This window comes from Aedes albopictus, chromosome 3 (genome assembly GCF_035046485.1).
Source record: "Aedes albopictus strain Foshan chromosome 3, AalbF5, whole genome shotgun sequence".
NCBI classification, from domain to species: Eukaryota; Metazoa; Arthropoda; class Insecta; order Diptera; family Culicidae; genus Aedes; species Aedes albopictus.
Genome location: NC_085138.1, coordinates 202,435,363 through 202,455,745, shown reverse-complemented (window position 1 = coordinate 202,455,745; position 20,383 = coordinate 202,435,363). Strand labels below are relative to the sequence as shown.

At 37.0% G+C, this 20,383-nt stretch overlaps 1 protein-coding gene across 32 annotated transcripts in view; it reads left to right on the top strand.

Moving 5' to 3' along the window:
• Positions 1–20,383, top strand: part of LOC109404958 (basement membrane-specific heparan sulfate proteoglycan core protein) — a 305,493-nt gene that overhangs the window by 235,613 nt on the left and 49,497 nt on the right. For 22 of the 32 annotated variants that reach the window (XM_062858588.1, XM_062858581.1, XM_062858573.1 and 19 more), the window contains 11 exons: positions 1,717–1,849; positions 1,939–2,024; positions 2,317–2,451; positions 11,818–11,960; positions 12,029–12,134; positions 13,423–13,527; positions 13,584–13,694; positions 13,878–13,991; positions 17,687–17,812; positions 18,644–18,715; positions 18,924–18,938. In XM_062858588.1, the coding sequence (XP_062714572.1) occupies positions 1,717–1,849; positions 1,939–2,024; positions 2,317–2,451; positions 11,818–11,960; positions 12,029–12,134; positions 13,423–13,527; positions 13,584–13,694; positions 13,878–13,991; positions 17,687–17,812; positions 18,644–18,715; positions 18,924–18,938 (1,146 nt within the window). The remainder of the gene's footprint in view (positions 1–1,716; positions 1,850–1,938; positions 2,025–2,316; positions 2,452–11,817; positions 11,961–12,028; positions 12,135–13,422; positions 13,528–13,583; positions 13,695–13,877; positions 13,992–17,686; positions 17,813–18,643; positions 18,716–18,923; positions 18,939–20,383) is intronic. The other 10 variants (XM_062858590.1, XM_062858579.1, XM_062858575.1 and 7 more) reach the window with 9 other exon arrangements.

Sequence of the window (20,383 nt, the reverse complement as noted above, 5' to 3'; positions counted from 1 at the left end):
AGCATTTGAAATGATCTTTAATGTATTTTTATGATTGCTATAAATCTCTAATTATACCTGAAGCTATTTTCAACGATCTACAGTCGTGCTTGTTGTTTGAAAGTACATTTTGACTCTCATCTCGTATGAAAAAAGGGCAAAATGGACCACTTCCCGTGCCGTGCGGTGAATAAATCTAGCACCAATCGATTTCTCGTAATTTTTTACGTCAGAAATGGTCAACTTCACGTACCGAAACCAGCGGCGTTAAAAGATCCGTTTTTTGGGTCGATTTTTCCCACTGTGCAATGTCTTAGTTTGTATCTCTATTCAGAAACCACTAATTATTTACTATTTACTGATGGTCTATACTGCCCACGGACGCATAAAGGCCACATGTTACAAAAGAAAAACACGAGAAAGACGCATTTGAAGTTTCAAAATAAACTTTGGCTTTTGTCACATTTGATTTACGTCAACGCAATTCAACTATCCAAATATATATATATGAATTCATATGTTGACAAAATATTTCAAACACTTGTATCAAAATATGACGTTTGACATAAAAAAAAACTTGAAAATGTCTAAATGTAACATGTGACATTTATTCGTTCGACTACAGTATAACTGTACAACAGACAAACAGACGTAACACTCTTCGAGACGGCTTGGCACCACAGACAAACAGACGTAACTCTTAGAGGGAATTCTTCTAAAACTTTTGCCCGGTGTCATTTTCATGAACACACTGCCACCTGTTGGTATAACCGCGCGCGACACTGTTGGCCATGATGGATTTCGATTTGACGTTTTGCTGACACGCACACTATTACACAAATTGCCTGTAATTTTTGTTTGCATCATTCAGCAACGTGTACACTTGCAACCCAGCCAACACACGGTCGTATATGATGTTCAATAAGATGCTAAAGTGGAGGCGATATGCTCATAAAAAAGACACCGGGCAAAAATTTCTGATGAATTTCCTCTAAGCGTTACGTCTGTTTGTCTGTGACTGTACCGTAAGAGAATCCAACGTTTCTCAGCAACAAAAACAAAGCAGACATAATTAGGTGGAAACAGTAATCTATCGCAAGACTTTCGAATATATATTGTGCTTCCCATACCCGCATAGTCGACGTAAGCGCCACTGTAGTTTTCGACACAATTTAGTAATTTTATCTATGAATAATTCCAAGCGCAAGATTTTTTTTCCACGTAGACATCTAACTAATGAGTTGCATAATGAAATAAAGTTGCATAATGTTCACAAATTCAAGTTAATTGGTATGTTTACTTAAAATCTGAATAATTTACAAATACTAGAGGTGACTATTCGATCAAATCGAATATTCAGATTTTGTCATAAGGTTCTTCAGATTTTGTGCTTCTAAAGATTGACATAAATATTTAGTACTTTTTTAGTTTTAGTAGCCCAAGTACAGTCAGGTCTTTTTTTACGCGGTTCTCATTTACGCGGCCGCGTAAATGAAAACTCCATACAAAAAAAAAATCATCGTCTTATTTTTGCATGATTCGTCGAGAAATGGTGAGACTTTTTTTACGCGGTTTTTTGAACTTTGAACTAAGTTTTTTTTTACGCGGTACGTATCCCCCGCGTAAAGAAAAACCTGACTGTATATTTCTTCACTGCACGCTAATCCCGCTTCTTATGCATATATGTACACTGCTGGTTTCACTAAATTGTATTTAATTTCCAACCAACCTATTTAGACGAATGTAGTGATACCGAATTCGCATGCGATGGTATTTGTCTAGCTAAGGAAGCATATTGTAACGGTTCTCCGGATTGCGATGACGGAACCGATGAAAATAACTGTATTATATGCCAGGCCGGCGCATTCCAGTAAGTAACTCGTAGATTTAAATGTTTGTTAAAAAAGTATTCTAATTATTATCTCCAATTTCGTATGCACATTGCTTTGTATATTGTAGTTGCAAGAGTAGAGAATGTATTCCGTTCAGTAAACGTTGCGATGGAGTTATGGACTGTAACGATAATAGTGACGAACTCGATTGTAGTAAGTGTATATAGATTGTATTATATATGTAGTATTATTGATGTTTATATATAACCCTTTATAACATGAGTTACTTAACAACATTGAAACCTATTGGATACATTTGTTACTGACATACAAGCGTGTTATTGCACTAATTCTGCTTATCCGATTATTTTTCTTACTTATTTTCCAACTCACTTCGGTATACGATTTGGTTTGTATAAACAAAAATGGTTCCAAAACACCCACACACACACGCTGATTCGCTTGAAAACCCATGAAAACCCGCACTAATTGTCACACAACATAGACACCAACGGCACAAGTGGGCCCTGCACCACAGATCAGTTTCAGTGTGACAATGGCTTTTGTATAAATAGCGAATTCCGCTGCGACAGTCAAGACGATTGTACAGACAGATCGGACGAGATCGGCTGCCCAACCGGTGAGTATTCCTTTTGCTGCTTGCTCGTGTGAAACTTTTTACCCTTACGCTTTCGGTTTACAACTGCTTAATTCACAGTATTTGCAGTAAATTGTTAGAAAAATATGTACTCATCTTCGACGGTCAAAATTACAGTCAACACTCCACAACTTGAAGTTCAATGCGTTGCATTTAGAATAGAGTTTCAATCTTAGATTGTCTAGAAATGTCATCTGAAACACATTGAATAGTAAGGCATGGAGTGGAGAGCTGATGACATCCTATTGGATATGTGTAACTGATTTATTGATAGCCAAGGAACATAAAAACAGACGTTTTACTTTATTGCTATAGTTAACCCTCGAGCAGTCGCGTCTTCGACCACCTTCAGCAACACCACGCTCACGCTGAATACAATCAAATCTGATGCTTTCGTTGCAAACGGGAACCCATCTCTCTTTCGGCTCAGATGAAAATCCACAACACAAACTGCCTGGTTGCTAGGTATGCGGAGTGCAAGAGTAAGTCTCGGCTTCATAAAAATAATTCGCTCTCACTTGTGGTTAGTGGGCACAAACGCGAGTGTGTTGTGGATTAGCATCTAGGCCGAAAGAGAGATGGGTTTGTGAAATAGGAGTGTTCACTATGTGCCTGCAGAGTTAGTTTGACTTTCTATTCCGCAGAATCTGTTCTGTGGCTTAGCTGGTCAAAGCGCCGGTCTAGCGAATACGGAGTCGTGGGTTCGAATTCCATCAAAATGCGTTTTTTTTTTCATAAATTTCATCTCTCAATTTGTCAATTAGCAACATTTCGTGCCTGCTATAAGTTTTTCCAGTATTCTTTTACAAGTTCTCTTCTTTCGTGATTCCTACTGGGAATCCTGTGAGTTTTTATTGGTACCTTGAAGAAATCTAATACAATTCTTCAAAAGAAGTTGTTTTTGGGATTACTAAAAAAGTTATTCTTGAAATTCCCGCAATATTTATTGCTTCTAAGATAATATCTAATAGGATTCCGCTTGCTTATCTTTTAAAATTCGTTGGAAAGTATTTTTGTGGTGATTTCTTAGAGGAGTTTCTTTAGTGATTTCTTCAAGAAACCCCATAATATTCTTCTTTGTAATCATTTGAAGTTCCTCCAGAAGTATTCTTAAGATTCTCCAATTGATATTTTTTGGGATTTCTTTAAAAATGCCTCAGGAGTTCTAGGGATCTTTTAGGTAATCTTGTACCTGTCTATCTCTTGCAATACGTTTTGTTCGCGTATTCCTGCATGAATTTGTTCTTAAATTCTGCCAGTAATTTCTTTCTGGGTATGTATATCTATAAGTTTATTCTTAAAAAAAAAACCTTCAGGTAATTTTATCAAATTCTTCTATGCAATCTTAAATACTTTCTCCAGAAGTTCTTTTGTGATTCCCAGAGTTCTTTCTGCGATATGAGCTATGATTCTTCCAAGCATATTCTTGAGATCCTCTAGAAAATCTTGTGAAACTTTTGCTTTCTTTGAACTTTTAGTGGCTACGCAGTCTTTATTCTTGAAACGGGTTTATTATCTACCCAACGTTTCGGCACTAAAAGTTCAAAGTTAAGAATTTCAGTCGATTCTTGCAAGTAATACTTTTGCTTTCTTTGCAATTCCTCAAGAATTGTCTTCTTGAATCTGATAATTGCTTCGAATTTCTTTCCAAATTTTGGCATCAAGAACTTTTATTTTTATTTTCGCAGTTTCTCTTGTGGTCTCTCCAAGAGTTCCTGGACAATTCACCCTTGGTTGCTGAATACTCGCGCGTTTACCACTTCGGTCATTCTTACATATCCTATATCCCCCAGGAGTTTCTTTTAGAAATCTTCCTGGACTTTCTGAAAATTTGTATGAATAACTAGCTGCTTCCGGCAAACTTCGCCATTCCTAGCGATTTTTACGTCAAGTCCATAAGTCCTCATGTTTCGGTGCTAAATTAGGGAAATGCGGTTTGACGATTGTCAATGATTCCTGATGGATTTTTTAATTGAAATCAAAATTCAACTATACTAAAAATGTTTCTTGAAAAACTTGCAGACATCGAAGGAACGAATGACAGGGTTTCTATAAGAATTCATTTTCCAAATTTGTTAACATATATTTTGGAGAATCTTCAGAACATGTTCAGAAAGAGTGATGAGAATTGCTTTTATTTACGTGTATTTTAACTTAAAATGCAAATTCTTCACTCATTTCGTAGAACAATTAAGGTTAAGTTCCTGTAATAATATCAACATCTAAATATTCCTGTTGAAATCTTGATTCTTAGAAGAAACATTGGAAGAATTTCGAGTTAAAATTTCAATCTGGCTGCTTGTTGGAACTTCCAATATAGTGTAGAATATTTTGACCAAATCAAATTCCTACAAGCGACTCATTAAATGTTAAAAACATCTCTGGAAATTTAGAATTTGAGATAGAATTTTTGAGCTTCTACTTGTTGCCTGAAGTCAGACCAATAATTCCACTTTTTTTTTGAGAAAATTCTAGGAAAATATCCTCACATTTTACGCTTCTTAACTATTGTCATAACATTCTAAATTGGCATCAGTTGATAAATGAATGCCTCCTTTTTGGTTTGTGCTTAAATTTAGGATTGTGCGATATTTGCCAGAAAACCATTCGCCAGAATGCCATTGGCCAGAAAGACATTTGCCAGAAAATACCATTTCCCAGAAAACCGTTTGCCAGAAAGAACCATTTCCCAAAAAACCATTTGCCAGAATGTACCATTCCCCAGAAAGTACCATTTCCCAGAAATTTTCCATAGTTCTCAATCCAGAAGTGTTCCCAATTTAATGATAATTTTAAAAAAATCATATTGAAAAGTAAATCGTGTTTTTTATTTGTTCGGTATCGATTAGCCCACAATAACGATTGTAAAAATGTAAAATTTAATTTTTGTTCAGATTTATATGCCAAAGTTAAATAAATTATCGGAACTGAAGTAAGAGCAAACAAGAAATGATTTTAGAGTAACTTTTAAAGAAAAGCCTATAGTTTGAAGAAGGGCAAATGACTCTGAAACAAAAAAATGATGTGAAATCAAACCTTTCAAACTTCACAATACATTAAATCTTTTATGTTACTGTTATGTTACTGTTATGTTATTCAAATATTTTATTGCGCACAACAGCTTATTTTTTTCAATTAGAACATTTGTCTTGTGGACAAGTTGATCATGATGTGGATCCAATTGATCAAATATTATTTTGACGGAATTTGACCAATACTCATCAAAGATTTTCCTTTCTTCAACACATAGGATGTTCTTCCCAGCTTTTACTGATATGGAACTTTTGGCTTTACTTATATTTTTCAAAGATTCCCTGCTTGCAATTGTAAGTAATTTTTAAGCTTATTTTTGACAATAACCATAACATGATCTCCTTAAATAATAATTGTTGTGCCAAACAGAAAAATTACCCGGAATTGTTGATCACACACTTAACCCGTTTCGGTCCTAGTTGGGAATTTAATTTCAAAAAATCCCTGTGACTTCATTTTCCAACCGATTTTCACGAAATTTTGTACGAAGATCGCGCTACATCTCTAGTTGTATGGAAAAATATTAAAATGGTATTTTGGTCCTTGGGGTCTGAGTTATTGAAGGGGTTATATGGGTCAAATCAGGTAAAAAATGGACCAACTTCCTTTTAACCACTGATTACTTGTAAAAAACACATGCAATATGATTGCAAACATGTTCAATTATCTTTTTATTATTACAGACGCATAGTTTGAGTAAATTGGGATTGTCTGGTTTTGGTTCCGGATGTTCCGGGTCGCGTTTGGGGTGCGTTCGGAGGACACTTCTCAAACGTTCGCTACACATGACATTTTTTCTCGCATAATTCTAAAAACAGGCTTGTCATGATTCATTCTTCATAATTTTGTATACTAAGTATATTGGAATATTCAAAGGTTTTTTTTTGACATATTGGCCGCCATCCCGGATGTTCCGGGAACCTGGGACCATCCGGGGAAGTGGCCATTTTTCAAACAGTTATGAAACATGGCTTGCGACATATCAATCTTCATGTTTTTGCCAAACAAGTGTGCTAGAGTAGAATTCAGAGGTTTTTGGACATATTGGCCACCATCCCGGATGTTCCGGGAACCTGGGACCACCCGGGGAAGTGGCCATTTTCCAAACAGTTATGATACATGGCTTGCGACATATCAATCTTCATGATTTTGCAAATCAAGTATGTTAGAGAAGAATTTAGAGGTTTTTGAACATATTGGCCACAATTCCGTATGTTCCGGGAGCCTGGAACCACCCGAGGAAGTGGCCATTTTCCAAATTGTTATGATACATGGATTGCGACACATCAATCTTCACAACTTTGCAAAACAAGTGTGCTAGAGTAGAATTCAGAGGTTTTTGGACATATTGGCCACCATCCCGGATGTTCCGGGAACCTGGGACCACCCGGGGAAGTGGCCATTTTCCTAACAGTTATGATACATGGCTTGCGACATATCAATCTTCATGATTTTGCAAATGAAGTATGTTAGAGGAGAATTTAGAGGTTTTTGGACATATTGGCCACAATTCCGTATGTTCCGGGAACCTGGAACCACCCGAGGAAGTGGCCATTTCTCAAATAGTTATGAAACAAGGCTTGCGACATATCAATCTTCATGATTTTGCAAAACAAGTATGGCAGAGGAGAACTTAGAGGTTTTTGGACATATTGGCCACCATTCCGGATGTTCCGGGAACCTGGAACCACCTGGGGAAGTGGCCATTTTCCAAACAATTATGAAACAAGGCATGCGACATATCAATCTTCATGATTTTGCAAAACAAGTATGTTAGAGGAGAATTTAGAGGTGTTTGGACATATTGGCCACAATTCCGTATGTTCCGGGAACCTGGAACAACCCGGGGAAGTGGCAATTTTCCAAATTGTTATGAAACATGGCTTGCGACATATCAATCTTCATGATTTTGCAAAACAAGTATGTTAGAGGAGAATTTAGAGGTTTTTGGACATATTGGTCACAATTCCAGATGTTCCGGGAACCTGGAACCACCCGGGGAAGTGGCCATTTTTCAAACAGTTATGAAACATGGCTTGCGACTTATCAATCTTCATGATTTTGCAAATAAAGTATGTTAGAGGAAAATTTAGAGGTTTTTGGACATATTGGCCACAATTCCGTATGTTCCGGGAACCTGGAACCACCCAAGGAAGTGGCCATTTCTCAAACAGTTATGAAACAAGGCTTGCGACATATCAGTCTTCATGATTTTGCAAAACAAGTATATTAGAGTAGAATTCGAATATTTTTGGACATATTGGCCACAATTTCTGATGTTCCGGGAACCTGGAACCACCTGGGGAAGTGGCCATTTTCCAAACAAATATGATACATGGCTTGCGACATATCAATCTTCATGATTTTGCCAAACAAGTATGTAAGAGAGGAGTTCAGAAATTTTTGGACATATTGGCAACCATATCTGGATGTTCCGGGAAAATGACCACTTCCTTGGATGGCTGCAAGTTCCGGGATCATCCGGAGTATTATCCAATATGTCCACAACCATCTGGATTCTCCTCTAACCCACCTAATTTACAAAATCATGAAGATTGATATGTCGCAAGCCATGTTGCATAATTTATTGGGACATGGTCACTTCCCCGGGTGGTCCCCGGTTACCAGAATACTCAAGATGGTAGCCAATATGTCCAAACCCGCTGAATTCTACTCTAACATACTTCATTTGCAAAATCATGAAGATTGATATGTCGCAAGCCATGTTTCATAACAATTTGGAAAATGGCCACTTCCCCTGGTGGTCCCAGGTTCCCGGAACATCCGGGATGGCGGCCAATATGTTCAACAATCTCTGAAATCTACTCTAACTTACTTGTTTTGCCAAATCATGAAGATTGATATGTCGCAAGCCTTGTTTCATAAATGTTTGGGAAATAGCTACTTCCCCGGGTGGTTTCAGGTTCCCGGAACATCCGGGATGGTGGCCAATATGTCCAAAAACCTCTAAATTCTCCTCTAATATACTTGTTTTGCAAAATCATGAAGATTGATATGTTGCAAGCCATGTTTCATAACTGTTTGAAAAATGGCCACTTCCCCGGGTGGTTCCAGGTTCCCGGAACATCCGGAATTGTGACCAATATGTCCAAAAACCTATGAAGTCTCCTCTAACATACTTGTTTTGCAAAATCATGAAGATTGATATGTCGCAAGCCATGTTCCATAACAATTTGAAAAATGGCCACTTCCAAGAGTGGTTCCAGGTTCCCGGAAGATCCGGATTTGTGGCCAATATGCCCAAAAACGTCTAAATTCTCCTCTAACACACCTGTTTTGCAAAATTATGAAGATTGATATGTCGCAAGCCATGTTTCATAACTGTTTGGAAAATGGCAACTTCCCCGGGTGGTCCCAGGTTCCCGGAACATCCCGGATGGCGGCCAATATGTCTAAAAACCTCTGAATTCTACTCTAACATACCTGTTTGGCAAAAACATGAAGATTGATATGTCGCAAGCCATGTTTCATAACTGTTTGGAAAATGGCCACTTCCCCGGATGGTCCCAGGTTCCCGGAACATCCGGGATGGCGGCCAATATGTCAAAAAAAACCTTGGAATATTCCTTCAATAAACTTAGTATACAAAATTATGAAGAATGAATCATGACAAGCCTGTTTTTAGAATTATGCGAGAAAAAATGTCATGTGTAGGGAACGTTTGAGAAGTGTCCTCCGAACGCACCCCAAACGCGACCCGGAACATCCGGAACCAAAACCAGACAACCCCAATTTACTCAAACTATGCGTCTGTAATAATGAAAAGATAATTGAACATGTTTGCAATCATATTGCATGTGTTTTTTACAAGTAATCAGTGGTTAAAAGGAAGTTGGTCCATTTTTGACCTGATTTGACCCATATAACCCCTTCAATAACTCAGACCCCAAGGACCAAAATACCATTTTAATATTTTTCCATACAACTAGAGATGTAGCGCGATCTTCGTACAAAATTTCGTAAAAATCGATTGGAAAATGAAGTCACAGTGATTTTTTGAAATTAAATTCCCAACTAGGACCGAAACGGGTTAAGTCAATCGAATACCATAAACAAAAATCTTTTGGAAGCAACAAGTAAAATACACAGAAATAATAACTCAAGTGACGGTGTCACCTATACCATTAGCCTGACTGTCACTGCCCGAAAGCCATTACCATTAGGCCGAATATCACTTGATCAAATGCTATAAAAAGCTTGTTCTTGAGGAAATTAATTCTAATAATTCCAGCAGTTTTTTCCTTCTTTTGATCATCTGCTGTTCTTTCTGGATGAACTTCTTAGTTTATTTGCGCCATTTCTATCACGATAATTGTAATATGTGAGCTTAACATATATGGGCTTTGGTATTATGGCTAATGGCGCTCCGGCTACTGTTGTAGAATCTTTATATCAATGGTGTTAGGACATTCGACTGAAGGCCGTTTACAACCTGTGTTACCACAGTAAGAGCTTGAAAAACTATGTTGGTTATAGCACGTGTTGCTTGATTCAGATTTCGTGATGGAGCACGTGGTCGTTCCCATTCGACCACCGAGAAGCACAATGATACTGATGGAAATGATCATATTCTAGTGAATAATTTTGATCATTGCAAAAAATATTGTATGCAACTCGTTGCAAAACTCGATTTTTACAGCACTCTTCGTATTTATCCAACTCGGCAAGCCTCGTTGGATAAATGTACGACTCGTGCTGTAAAAATCATCATTTTGCAACTCTTTGCATAAATAACTATTGCCGAATGGCCATATTTTTTTCGTTTTTTCTTTTTATGCTGTTAAAATAATTGTTGTAGTTGGAGTTACTGTATTTTAACCATGAATTTTTCCATCTTTCAAATATAGGAACAATAAACGGGTCTAAGATCTGTTATTTTTTTTTCAATAATTAAACTATTAGTTCCGCAGTACCAGTATTGCTTTATGGTTCTAACATAATCAACAATTTATGCCAAAAACTAGTCTTACAATGAAACTAGAAAGAACAGCCTGTGTTTAGAAGAAGGGAAAATTCACTATTTGAACTAGCCAAGTAACCACAGTGCTGAAGCCTTATTGCATGCAGATATACGGTGTATTTAGAACAATTATTACTTTACATGAACATTTAAAGTTGATTTAAAGTGGAAATGGCAATTATGCGACTGAACTAAGATTATACCAGTATAATCTTAATTTGATTTTATAATTGACCATTTCTACTTTAAATCAACCTTAAAGTTGCATGTAAAGTAATGATTGCTCTAAATACATCGTATATCTGCACGCAAAAAGGCTTCAGCACCATGGTTACTTGAGGAGAGTTTAGTTTAGTTGTATAAAAAATAGTTTTTTGCATCGAAACCGTTGATGTTCAACTAGTGAATTTTGCCTTCTTTTAAACATAGGCTGTTCTTCTCAGTTAGTAAGACTAGATTCTGACATTAATTGTTGATTGTGGTAAAACAATACGGAAATATTAATATTGTAGAAGTATCAGCTAATTATTGGAAAACCGAACAAATTTAAGAAACCGTTCCGATTCCTGTTTCATAATCACTGAATAGTGATTCGTGATCACCATTCTATCCATTGACCAGTCGGACTAATGTATTTCGGTCAGCAGTATTTTCACCATACCAGATGTTTGTAGACCTATGCACTTATAGCCTAGTTACATCGTAGTCTTGATCTTAGTATCATACAGGCGTATCTGTAATGATCGATTTCTCTTCATCGATTTTCTCTTTGCTTAATAACTACTGGTGAATCATTTTCAGTTGTTTTCATTGTTCTAGCCAGTCGTTCTTTGTCGAAACAAACAAGAAATCTTCCTAGCAGTGAACATATTAAATTAAAAGATTGAAACTGACATTTTTTATGTTAATGGACTGAAATTAATTCTTAGGAAATGAAGAAAATTTCTATTTGCCCGAAAGTACCATATGCCAAAATGTACCAATCCCCAGAATTTAATATTTAATATTAAATTCTGGGGATTGGTACATTCTGGCAAATAGTACTTTCGGGCAAATGGTATTCTGGCAAATGGTACATTCTGGAAAATGGTTTTCTGGCGTTTGTTATTCTGGCGAATGGTTTTCTGGCGAACGGTTTTCTGGCAAATATCGCACAATCAAATTTAGAGTGAAACACATCGCCAATAATGTATACAGTTTGCATGTTAGCAAATTTTGAAAATTAGAAAAAGATTTTAAAAAAGCTATCAATAAATCAGTTATCGATCCAAAAAAGATAATATATGTCAAAAAGTTACTCAGAAGTAGCTTACTTAAAATTCTACCCCACACAGGTCCTCGGTGTACGATTGACCAGTTCACCTGCTCTGACGGTACTTGTATCGACGGAGATCAACGCTGTGATAGACGACGAGATTGTAGCGACGGTGGCGATGAAGCCGACTGTGGAGCTTATTATCCTCCTCCTCATGTCGAAGTAAGAAATGCTTACCTATGCTTAGTATATTTGCAAGTTGATAATCGTTAATTTTTATGTAACTCCAGCGTTGCCCAGGCAGACACGAATGCCCGGAAGGTACCTGTATTGATCGCTCCAAACTGTGCGACGGAGTCAGAGATTGTCACGATGGATCCGATGAGCACAGCTGCCGTAAGTAGTCCCATTTTTTCCCAATGCTTGAGTAACTGCTCATCAATGCAATGAACTAACCGGACAACTTACTCTTCACTATTGATTTTTGAAAACACTTTTCAATGCGGCTGCAATCAAATATTACACCACTTGATATCTACTAACTTAAACTTGACAATAACGACAGCATCTTCGTACTTTTCGAACGCACTAAAACTGTTCCATGCGTGATCTCTCTCACTTACTTAATCACTTTTCCTGTCTACCTTATGCTGCTCACTGCGTGTTATTTGTAGGTTCTTGCAATGAAACTGAGTTCGCTTGTCTAGATGGTCACCACTGCATAGACGCCGCTTTGCGGTGTGATAGCTATTACGACTGCAAAGACTTCTCCGATGAACAGAACTGCTTCGGTTAATAGTGACACTCACTCTGCATTACTTGCTGTTTAGATGTTTCATATCCCTAAAAATCGTTCTGTGAAAAGCATGCTCAATCCATATTTTTTGACTCCACATTATTTCGTTTATTTAATGAATCTCATGCTCGCCATCCAAATTGTTTTTTTTTTTTATTGATTTCATTTCAATGTTCAAGCGGCTGGTTGACGCAAATTAGAAAAACAAAAATATCCAGATTTGTTGATAGATTACTTAAAGAACAAAGGCATATTTTTGAACAACGCATCCTAAAATTGTAATTACAAAAAACTTCTAAAAATGGAGACAAGCATATGACATGGCGACCATAACATGATGGTTTCTATAATAAAAAAATAAATGCAGTCATGTCTGCTTCTGAAACCACACAAATTCCCTTCAAAAACCACCGAAGATGTAGATGGAGCGTCGTTGCCGTGCGGTTAGCGTCACCAAAAAAAATCCTATTTGCATGATGCTGTTCATACCAGAAAAAAAAATCTTTTACTCATCAATAAATTGATGATAAATTAACAGTTGTAAAAATTGCCTTCAGTAATTAATAAACAGCCCCTAGACCTTTCAACCTTGCCGATTTATGATGTCTGCCGTCGTACTCGTTGAGTTTGATAACAACTCAAAACATTCCACAAAAATAAAACTGTGAAAGTGATTATGTAAATAATGAAATATCATATTTGTTTATCATTTCAGTTATGCATTTGTTAAACGATTTACTCCCTCGCACTTAGATAAAAATGCATGAACGCTTAATCTGATTGAAACTGCTTTGTAGCATTTTTAATTATTTTTTGTATCCTTAATATCTGCACCAAACACTTCTGATATCATATTCTAATTAGCCCTTCTACGCTTTCCATACCTAGCGTGTCGATCATCGGAGTTCACCTGTGGCGATGGACAATGCATTCCGAACTACTTGGTGTGCAACAGAAACCCAGACTGTCGAGATCAATCGGATGAACGAAATTGTAAGAAACCTAAAAACAATTCCAAATGCTGATCTAACAAAATAAATTTTCCGCAGGTACTTGCTCCAGGGGCGAGTTCCGGTGTAACACCGGTGAGTGCATTCCCGATTCCCGACGATGTGATTTGAGGGTAGACTGCCGCGATGGATCTGACGAGAATGATTGCAGTGAGTACAGCATTTTTTGTGATTATTTTCGGTACAATCAGGATTCGAATCATTCCTCGTTTATTATCATTTATTTCACTTCTTTTCCGTATTTTCATGTATCATTTGTCCATCTCGTCATCACACATACATCATTTTTGCGCCATCAATGAATCTTTATTCACGCCGACCAATGAAAACAAGGGCGGAAATGCCGATATTACGAGTGGACTTGCCACGATGGTTCTTGTATTCAACCGCGACAACGCTGCGATCGACATTACGATTGCCCAGACCGCAGTGATGAACTCAATTGCCGTAAGTGTATATTGCGTTGTTGGGCCAAACGTTGTGGGACAAAACTGTAAACGACGCAAGTGTTGATTAAAATAAATATTGGATATTCAATTGGACAAATTTGATAAAGATTCAACATTTCTTCAATACCCGATTGACAAAAATATAAGATGTAAAACATCGTATTCAAACTTGCGTCACATTCGCCACACGAGCTCCAAAGACTAACTGTGAAAAATGTGAATTAACACTTTTTATGTCTCTGTGTTTTATTGATTCCCGACCAGAATTTCATTGATTTGCCAAGAAGGGTTGGGGTCTGGGACCATTTGGGCAGGGGGCCTATTTGGCGCACTTGCTGCATTAAGTCAGTCCATGTTTAACCAATATAACACCATACAAATTTCAAGCTGTTTACCTTTTTTCCTGACTGGTGGCATTTTCCACCCGTGCTTTGCATGTATGTTTCGGGTGGATAGGTACAGGTGGCGCCGCTGTATACGTGAAAAACACGTGGAACACGAGTGCCATCTACGATTTCGTAGCAGCGAGTGCCCAAAATAAGTCATGAACACTCAAAACTTCATTGCATTTGGTTCATTGAATCCGGAGATATAACAGTTCAAAATTGGCTATCTTATAATTATGACTTTTTCTAGAATCTTTTTAACTTCATATAGAATAGTCCGATCTTTCGCTAATTTTGCTCATTTATATACAACTAGTTGATCAACTTCTAGTATAAAAATTATATTTTTTGATGCAATTTTCAAAAAGTTGCAGCTATTTCACCATTTATTGTAAAGTGATTTTGCCTGTCCAGATCATTTTGTCTATCCCCTGTATGTATATAAAAATATCGCGTAACGTGTCCGTACTTATCTACTATTACTGCTCCTTTGCACGCCAACTCTACAAATGGTTCCTTTAACAGCAATATTGATCAATAAATTCAAATCATCTTGCTTCAATCCGTACGGTTACCAGGAACGTTGAAATCTTATCCGCAAGTCATACCCTTGATTTCGATCCATCCAGCGTTTTACAAATCAGTTTAATTAGTTTCGTCGGAAAGCCATGTTCATAACCATTCATAATCGGTTCATCTCACTTTTGCTGCAAAGTAAACATTCGATCCGCCGTTGATCGATACGAGAATACGTAACATGGTTTTGTACGCCTAATTAAGGACTGTAACTCCTCGATATTTGCGGATTACGGATCCTTGATCCGTATATTCGTCTCATTCCATTCATATTCACTCGTCTTTGCTTAAGCGAGTCGATAAAGATGCAACAAACAAGTTGTTCTGAACCCTGGCCAAGTTCGCACTGGTTGACGGTATTAAAGTGAAGGGGTTTCATTTTGATTATTGTAATGTAGTGTTCTTTAGTGAAACATATCACCTTTTAAACACTTTAATGCGCCTCCAACGGTCCATCGTCACCGGCTGCTGCAGATGGAGTATGACTGATCATATGCATCAGACATGCTCGATAAACACGGAGGAACCTCCGGGGCTCAGTAGAGTCTATTCCCAAGCAATAGTTTCAAGTCGGTTGGATTTGAGAAGGTTTTGATGATCGTTACAAATCCTAATAAAAGTACTATAGGATTTGTGACAGGTTTCTTTAACCTTTTACAGCCAGCTGACTTCAAAATGTTGTTTGGGCTTTCTTCCCCACATTTCTCGGTTGATTTTGATCAGTAATTTATTAATGTCATAGTCGCTTTTTCGAATTTTTAAAATGTTACTTGGTCATATTTTTCTTTAAATAAAGCAATTAAAATCAACCGAAGAATTAATAGTGGGAAGGAGATTTGCAGCACTTAATTGTACTGATAGATTCGAAGCTAACGTGCGAACACTTAAACGCATTGTTGACGTCAATGCGTTCGACGTGACATTTTGGACAAAAAACTGACTGCTTTTCATTATCTGATCAACGTTACTTGTGTATGACTAGGTTGACATTTCAAGGCAACGCTTGAAAAAATGACATGGTTTACCGAGGTAGGACCGATAGGAGAATTGAACGAATTTGAATATTTTTCATAGTATTTGTAAAGGGATGAATACATAATAGTTGACAGGCAATCTTTATTATTTTAAAAAAAAATTGCAATCAATTGTAATGACACAAGAGATGAGCACAGAGAACTAGAAAACTATTAGCAAAATCAAAAAAACAATTTGACACAGGATCGACGATACTGTAACATACAGGTTCGACTGATTCGATGAAAAAAAAACAAGCATGCGACACCTGACTTAACGAGGAGAAAAACATTTGGATTTACTTTGTTCTGGCTTGCAGTCTTAATAAGTTGGCCTACGAATTTATTATCTTGGCTCCAACGTTTCGATCACAAATGAATCAAAATGACGAATACCGTAGGCAGTAAAGACGATTGAAGTTGAACAGCTAGACAGTGAGTAAAGTGTTATATAGAATTGTGGGCGAAAAAACACAGTGGAGGCGTATAAATGGTAGTACTAGATCACCAAACCGACCATGCAACAACGAAACATAGACAACACTACAGGCTGAATGTTTTTGGACAGCTACGAATAATTCTTTATCCCTGAGGAAGATCCAAATCGGGATCGAAACGTTGGAGCCAAGATAATAAATTCGTAGGCCAACTTATTAAGACTGCAAGCCAGAACAAAGTAAATCCAAAGTACTCATATCAGTCGAAATCGCTAGAGGAGAAAAACATATTGAACCATACCACAAAACCAAACAATAAGACAAATACAAACCGTGTGACCATAACAAGGCACTGACTGAGGTGACTGGCCAATTGAAAACTTTCCAATCTTCTACCGTAACTTTCCGAGTCAGTTTGCAACAGAGTTTTAATGGACATAATTTTTCGCGTACGTCTGGCAAACTGTCATTGACACTGCACTGTCGTAAAACTTCCCCGTATCATTTTGTTCCATCTGAAATCACACATACTGTATTGCGTCTCAATAATGTCATTCTTCTCATACTCTTTTTTGTTGCCATTTGCCACTTCTGCTGAGAAGGTATTTGTCAGTTGCTAAGTCGCTAAGTATTTGAGTTCACCACGGTTGATAACCGTGTCCCAATCCTATTCGAGTTGCCAATCATTGTCTTTATGTCGTCGCCAAAAGTCTTGATTTTCTTCTTTATGGCTCGACGTTCGCATTGGAACTTGGCCTGCCTCTCTTCAACTTGGGTTCATAGAGGATTTCCACAGTTATTGATTGAAGGGCTTCCTTTGCCTGCCATTGCATGAACTTGTACATTGTGTGACAAGTGCAATGATACACTAGGTCCAGTCGGGAAAATATTCTCTACCGGAACGAGAATCGAACCCGCCGTCTCCAGATTGGCGATCCATAGCCTTAACCACTAGGCTAACTGGAGGCGTTGCCAAAACTATCATTGGTTTTTTCTTCCTTTTATCAATTTTTCGTGTTATTTGGAACGATCTGCACGCCAATTTATCGGGGTCACTACACAACTACCAGCTCTGGCGTGATTGTCACCTTAGATATTGCTACCGCGATACAGCATTTACGTTTAATTCATTCAGTGAATAAGTCTGCTCGGAATAAATTTAACAAAAATGTGTTTTTTTTTTTCATAAACCAATCGGAGTTTCTTGTATTAGATTGTATCCCTAATCACTATGATTTCCTCTTTGCTTTCATCGTAACAAAAAAAATCCAATCAAAACAGATAGTGACAGATGCGATCGTAATATGTTCAGGTGTGAGAATGGTCCTTGTATTCCGCAATCTTTGAGATGTAACCGAGTAGTCGACTGCCCTTATGATACAAGCGATGAACTAGATTGTGTAGAGCGTAAGTTATCAAACGACAAACAGTTCCAACTGATGCGTGCTTTTCGGGTGATCTAATTTCCTAACCCACTGGAGCTGATGAACAAATAAACAATGAAAAATAGCCATCATTAGGGTTGAGTAACTAGGTATTTAATGAACATAACCCAAGTAACAACACTGCTGAATCCGTAAAGCAAGCGTAAATACGGTGTAAATGAAGTAAGCACAACTCTCTATGTAAAATTTATGTTGAATTCATGTAGCCATAAAGCCAAATTGTAGTTCATAAAGCCAAATTGAATTTAAATAGCTAGAATACAACTTTATTGGATCCCTATCCCTATCCAATTCAATGAATCATTGAAGCCGACTTTTCCGCTACTCACCGCATCAAAACAAAAGCGCCACCGTATATGGACGGTAACACAGTGACAGCAGTCGAGTTACGTCAAACACACAAGGCTACGGTGGCGCTATCTGTTCATTTCATAGCGGTCGTTTGAGTTATTTTAGTGATCCATTGTACAAACAGAATAATGCTTGCTTTATTTATACCGAATTTATGCTTGCATTACGGCTTGAGTAGTTTGATTACTTGGGAAATAAATTTATCTCATCGCAATACAACAGACGCCTGGAGTAATAACAGCTTAACTCAACGAAAGAACGATTGGAGAGAAATTAACGTATTAATATGAATTCTTATCTAATGGAAGATTATACCTAAAATTCAATTGACATTTGATTTTTACTCATGCTTTACTTATCGTTATTAGGAAAACAACTAATAACAACAATACAACTTTTATGGTGGTGTTAACTTCTCATTTTTTTATTTTTCATCGACCAGATACGCCCCCAAGCGAAGGAGACAGGAGACTGAACCTGAAAACATATCCAGATGAACAGATTATTAAAGAAAGTAAGTATATCCATGATAGAAATCTATGATTTTTCCCTAAGTATTGGAATAAATTATAATCTGATATGTATTGACAATGTTTTAATAGTTTTCAAAGTTCAACAAAATTGTTACAAAAATTGATGCTTCTAACTGAATTAACGCACTTTAAACTAATCTATTATTCCTTTCCTACTTACTTTCTTAACTGAACTAATGAAAAACATAGGACAAATAGTCGAGGGTAAGTCCAATATCGATATCTTGTTGGGCATGCATGCATCTCCATGTGCGCTGACCGGTCTAATCTTATCATGTACCTTAAGGGGAAGTTAAAAAAATCCAATGCTGAAACACGATTTAATCTTCATTATTATTTTTTAGTCACTACTATAAATAGATATGCCTATGGTTTAATTTTCACCAGTTAGGTTTGGACAGGATCGACATGTTTGACTGCCTGGAAGATATGGGCGAAATTTGGACCCTCCTTTAGGTGGTGTCACCGGCAAAAAATTCTCACATTTTAAGAAACTTATTTTGTTTTCGTAATGAGCTTTTATTTATGTGAACGTAAATCTTTTTCCGAAGCATATTATATTTCCAGAATATGCTTAGACACGTTTCTGATTCCTAGCTGCTAAAAGTTAGTAAAATTGAGTGTTTCATAATTTATTCTTTTTTGGTTGTGAAATTTCTCGCTTTGATCCTGACAAAATTTACCAAATCCACCAGAAATTGCCTATTTTGATACCTCCAATGTAGCTTTAATCAACTACCAAGATGTTCACCTTAGTCGGTCTCTTGGTCGATATTCCTTGGTTTACCACATCTCTTTGGTTCTAAGTTCCTCTGTAATCATGTGCAGTTAGTATGATCGCATCCGCCTATGAATTCATGGACTTGTACCTGTACCCCTACTGGATATTGTTTCATTCGACATTTGCACCACACGATCAGCCCCTTAAAGTCTTAAAGTATTCTTTGTACACTTGAAAGACTGTGCCACACATATTTTTAAAATTTCCAACTAAACATTTTACGCAGTACTTTACGCTCAAAGCTCCGAAAGCTTTTTTGCGAGATACCGATAGATTGGAAATGTGGAATATGAACTAATTAGTTAGACGCTATTCGCAACTGCAATATGTACTCCTTTTTTCACTTTACAGGCCATGTTACTCACACTTCACAAAACTTCAAAGAGACACTTATGCTAAATGCTACAACTTAAACGTTTCAACGTTTTCAATTAGGGTAGATTGCCAACATTTGTACGCTTAAAGAAACAATCTCAGCATTTTGGCTGTTAAATGAAAAAAAAACAAAAAAATTTCCTAGGCATTTTTTTTTTTTTTTTTTTTGAGGGGTCGAGCCAAACAGTATCTCCACGTGATGTTCAAACTACAACGACGTTGCAAAGTTTTACAACTTTTTTTATTGATTTAGCTATATTATCGAGACTTTCAGCCCTTGACTGGTTCGTCTCTTTACTTTTTTGAAATAACGTTAATAATGTGGTTTGACTTCAGTTTTGCACATTTTGTTGCACATTTTGTACCAATCGACTTTGTTTTTTTTTAATATTGTTTCTAGATCACAACGCGGCAGACTGAATTGACTGAATGATCACTGGATATTAATTGTAAAATATATATACGGATATAAGTTGTAAAACACTGGTTTTAA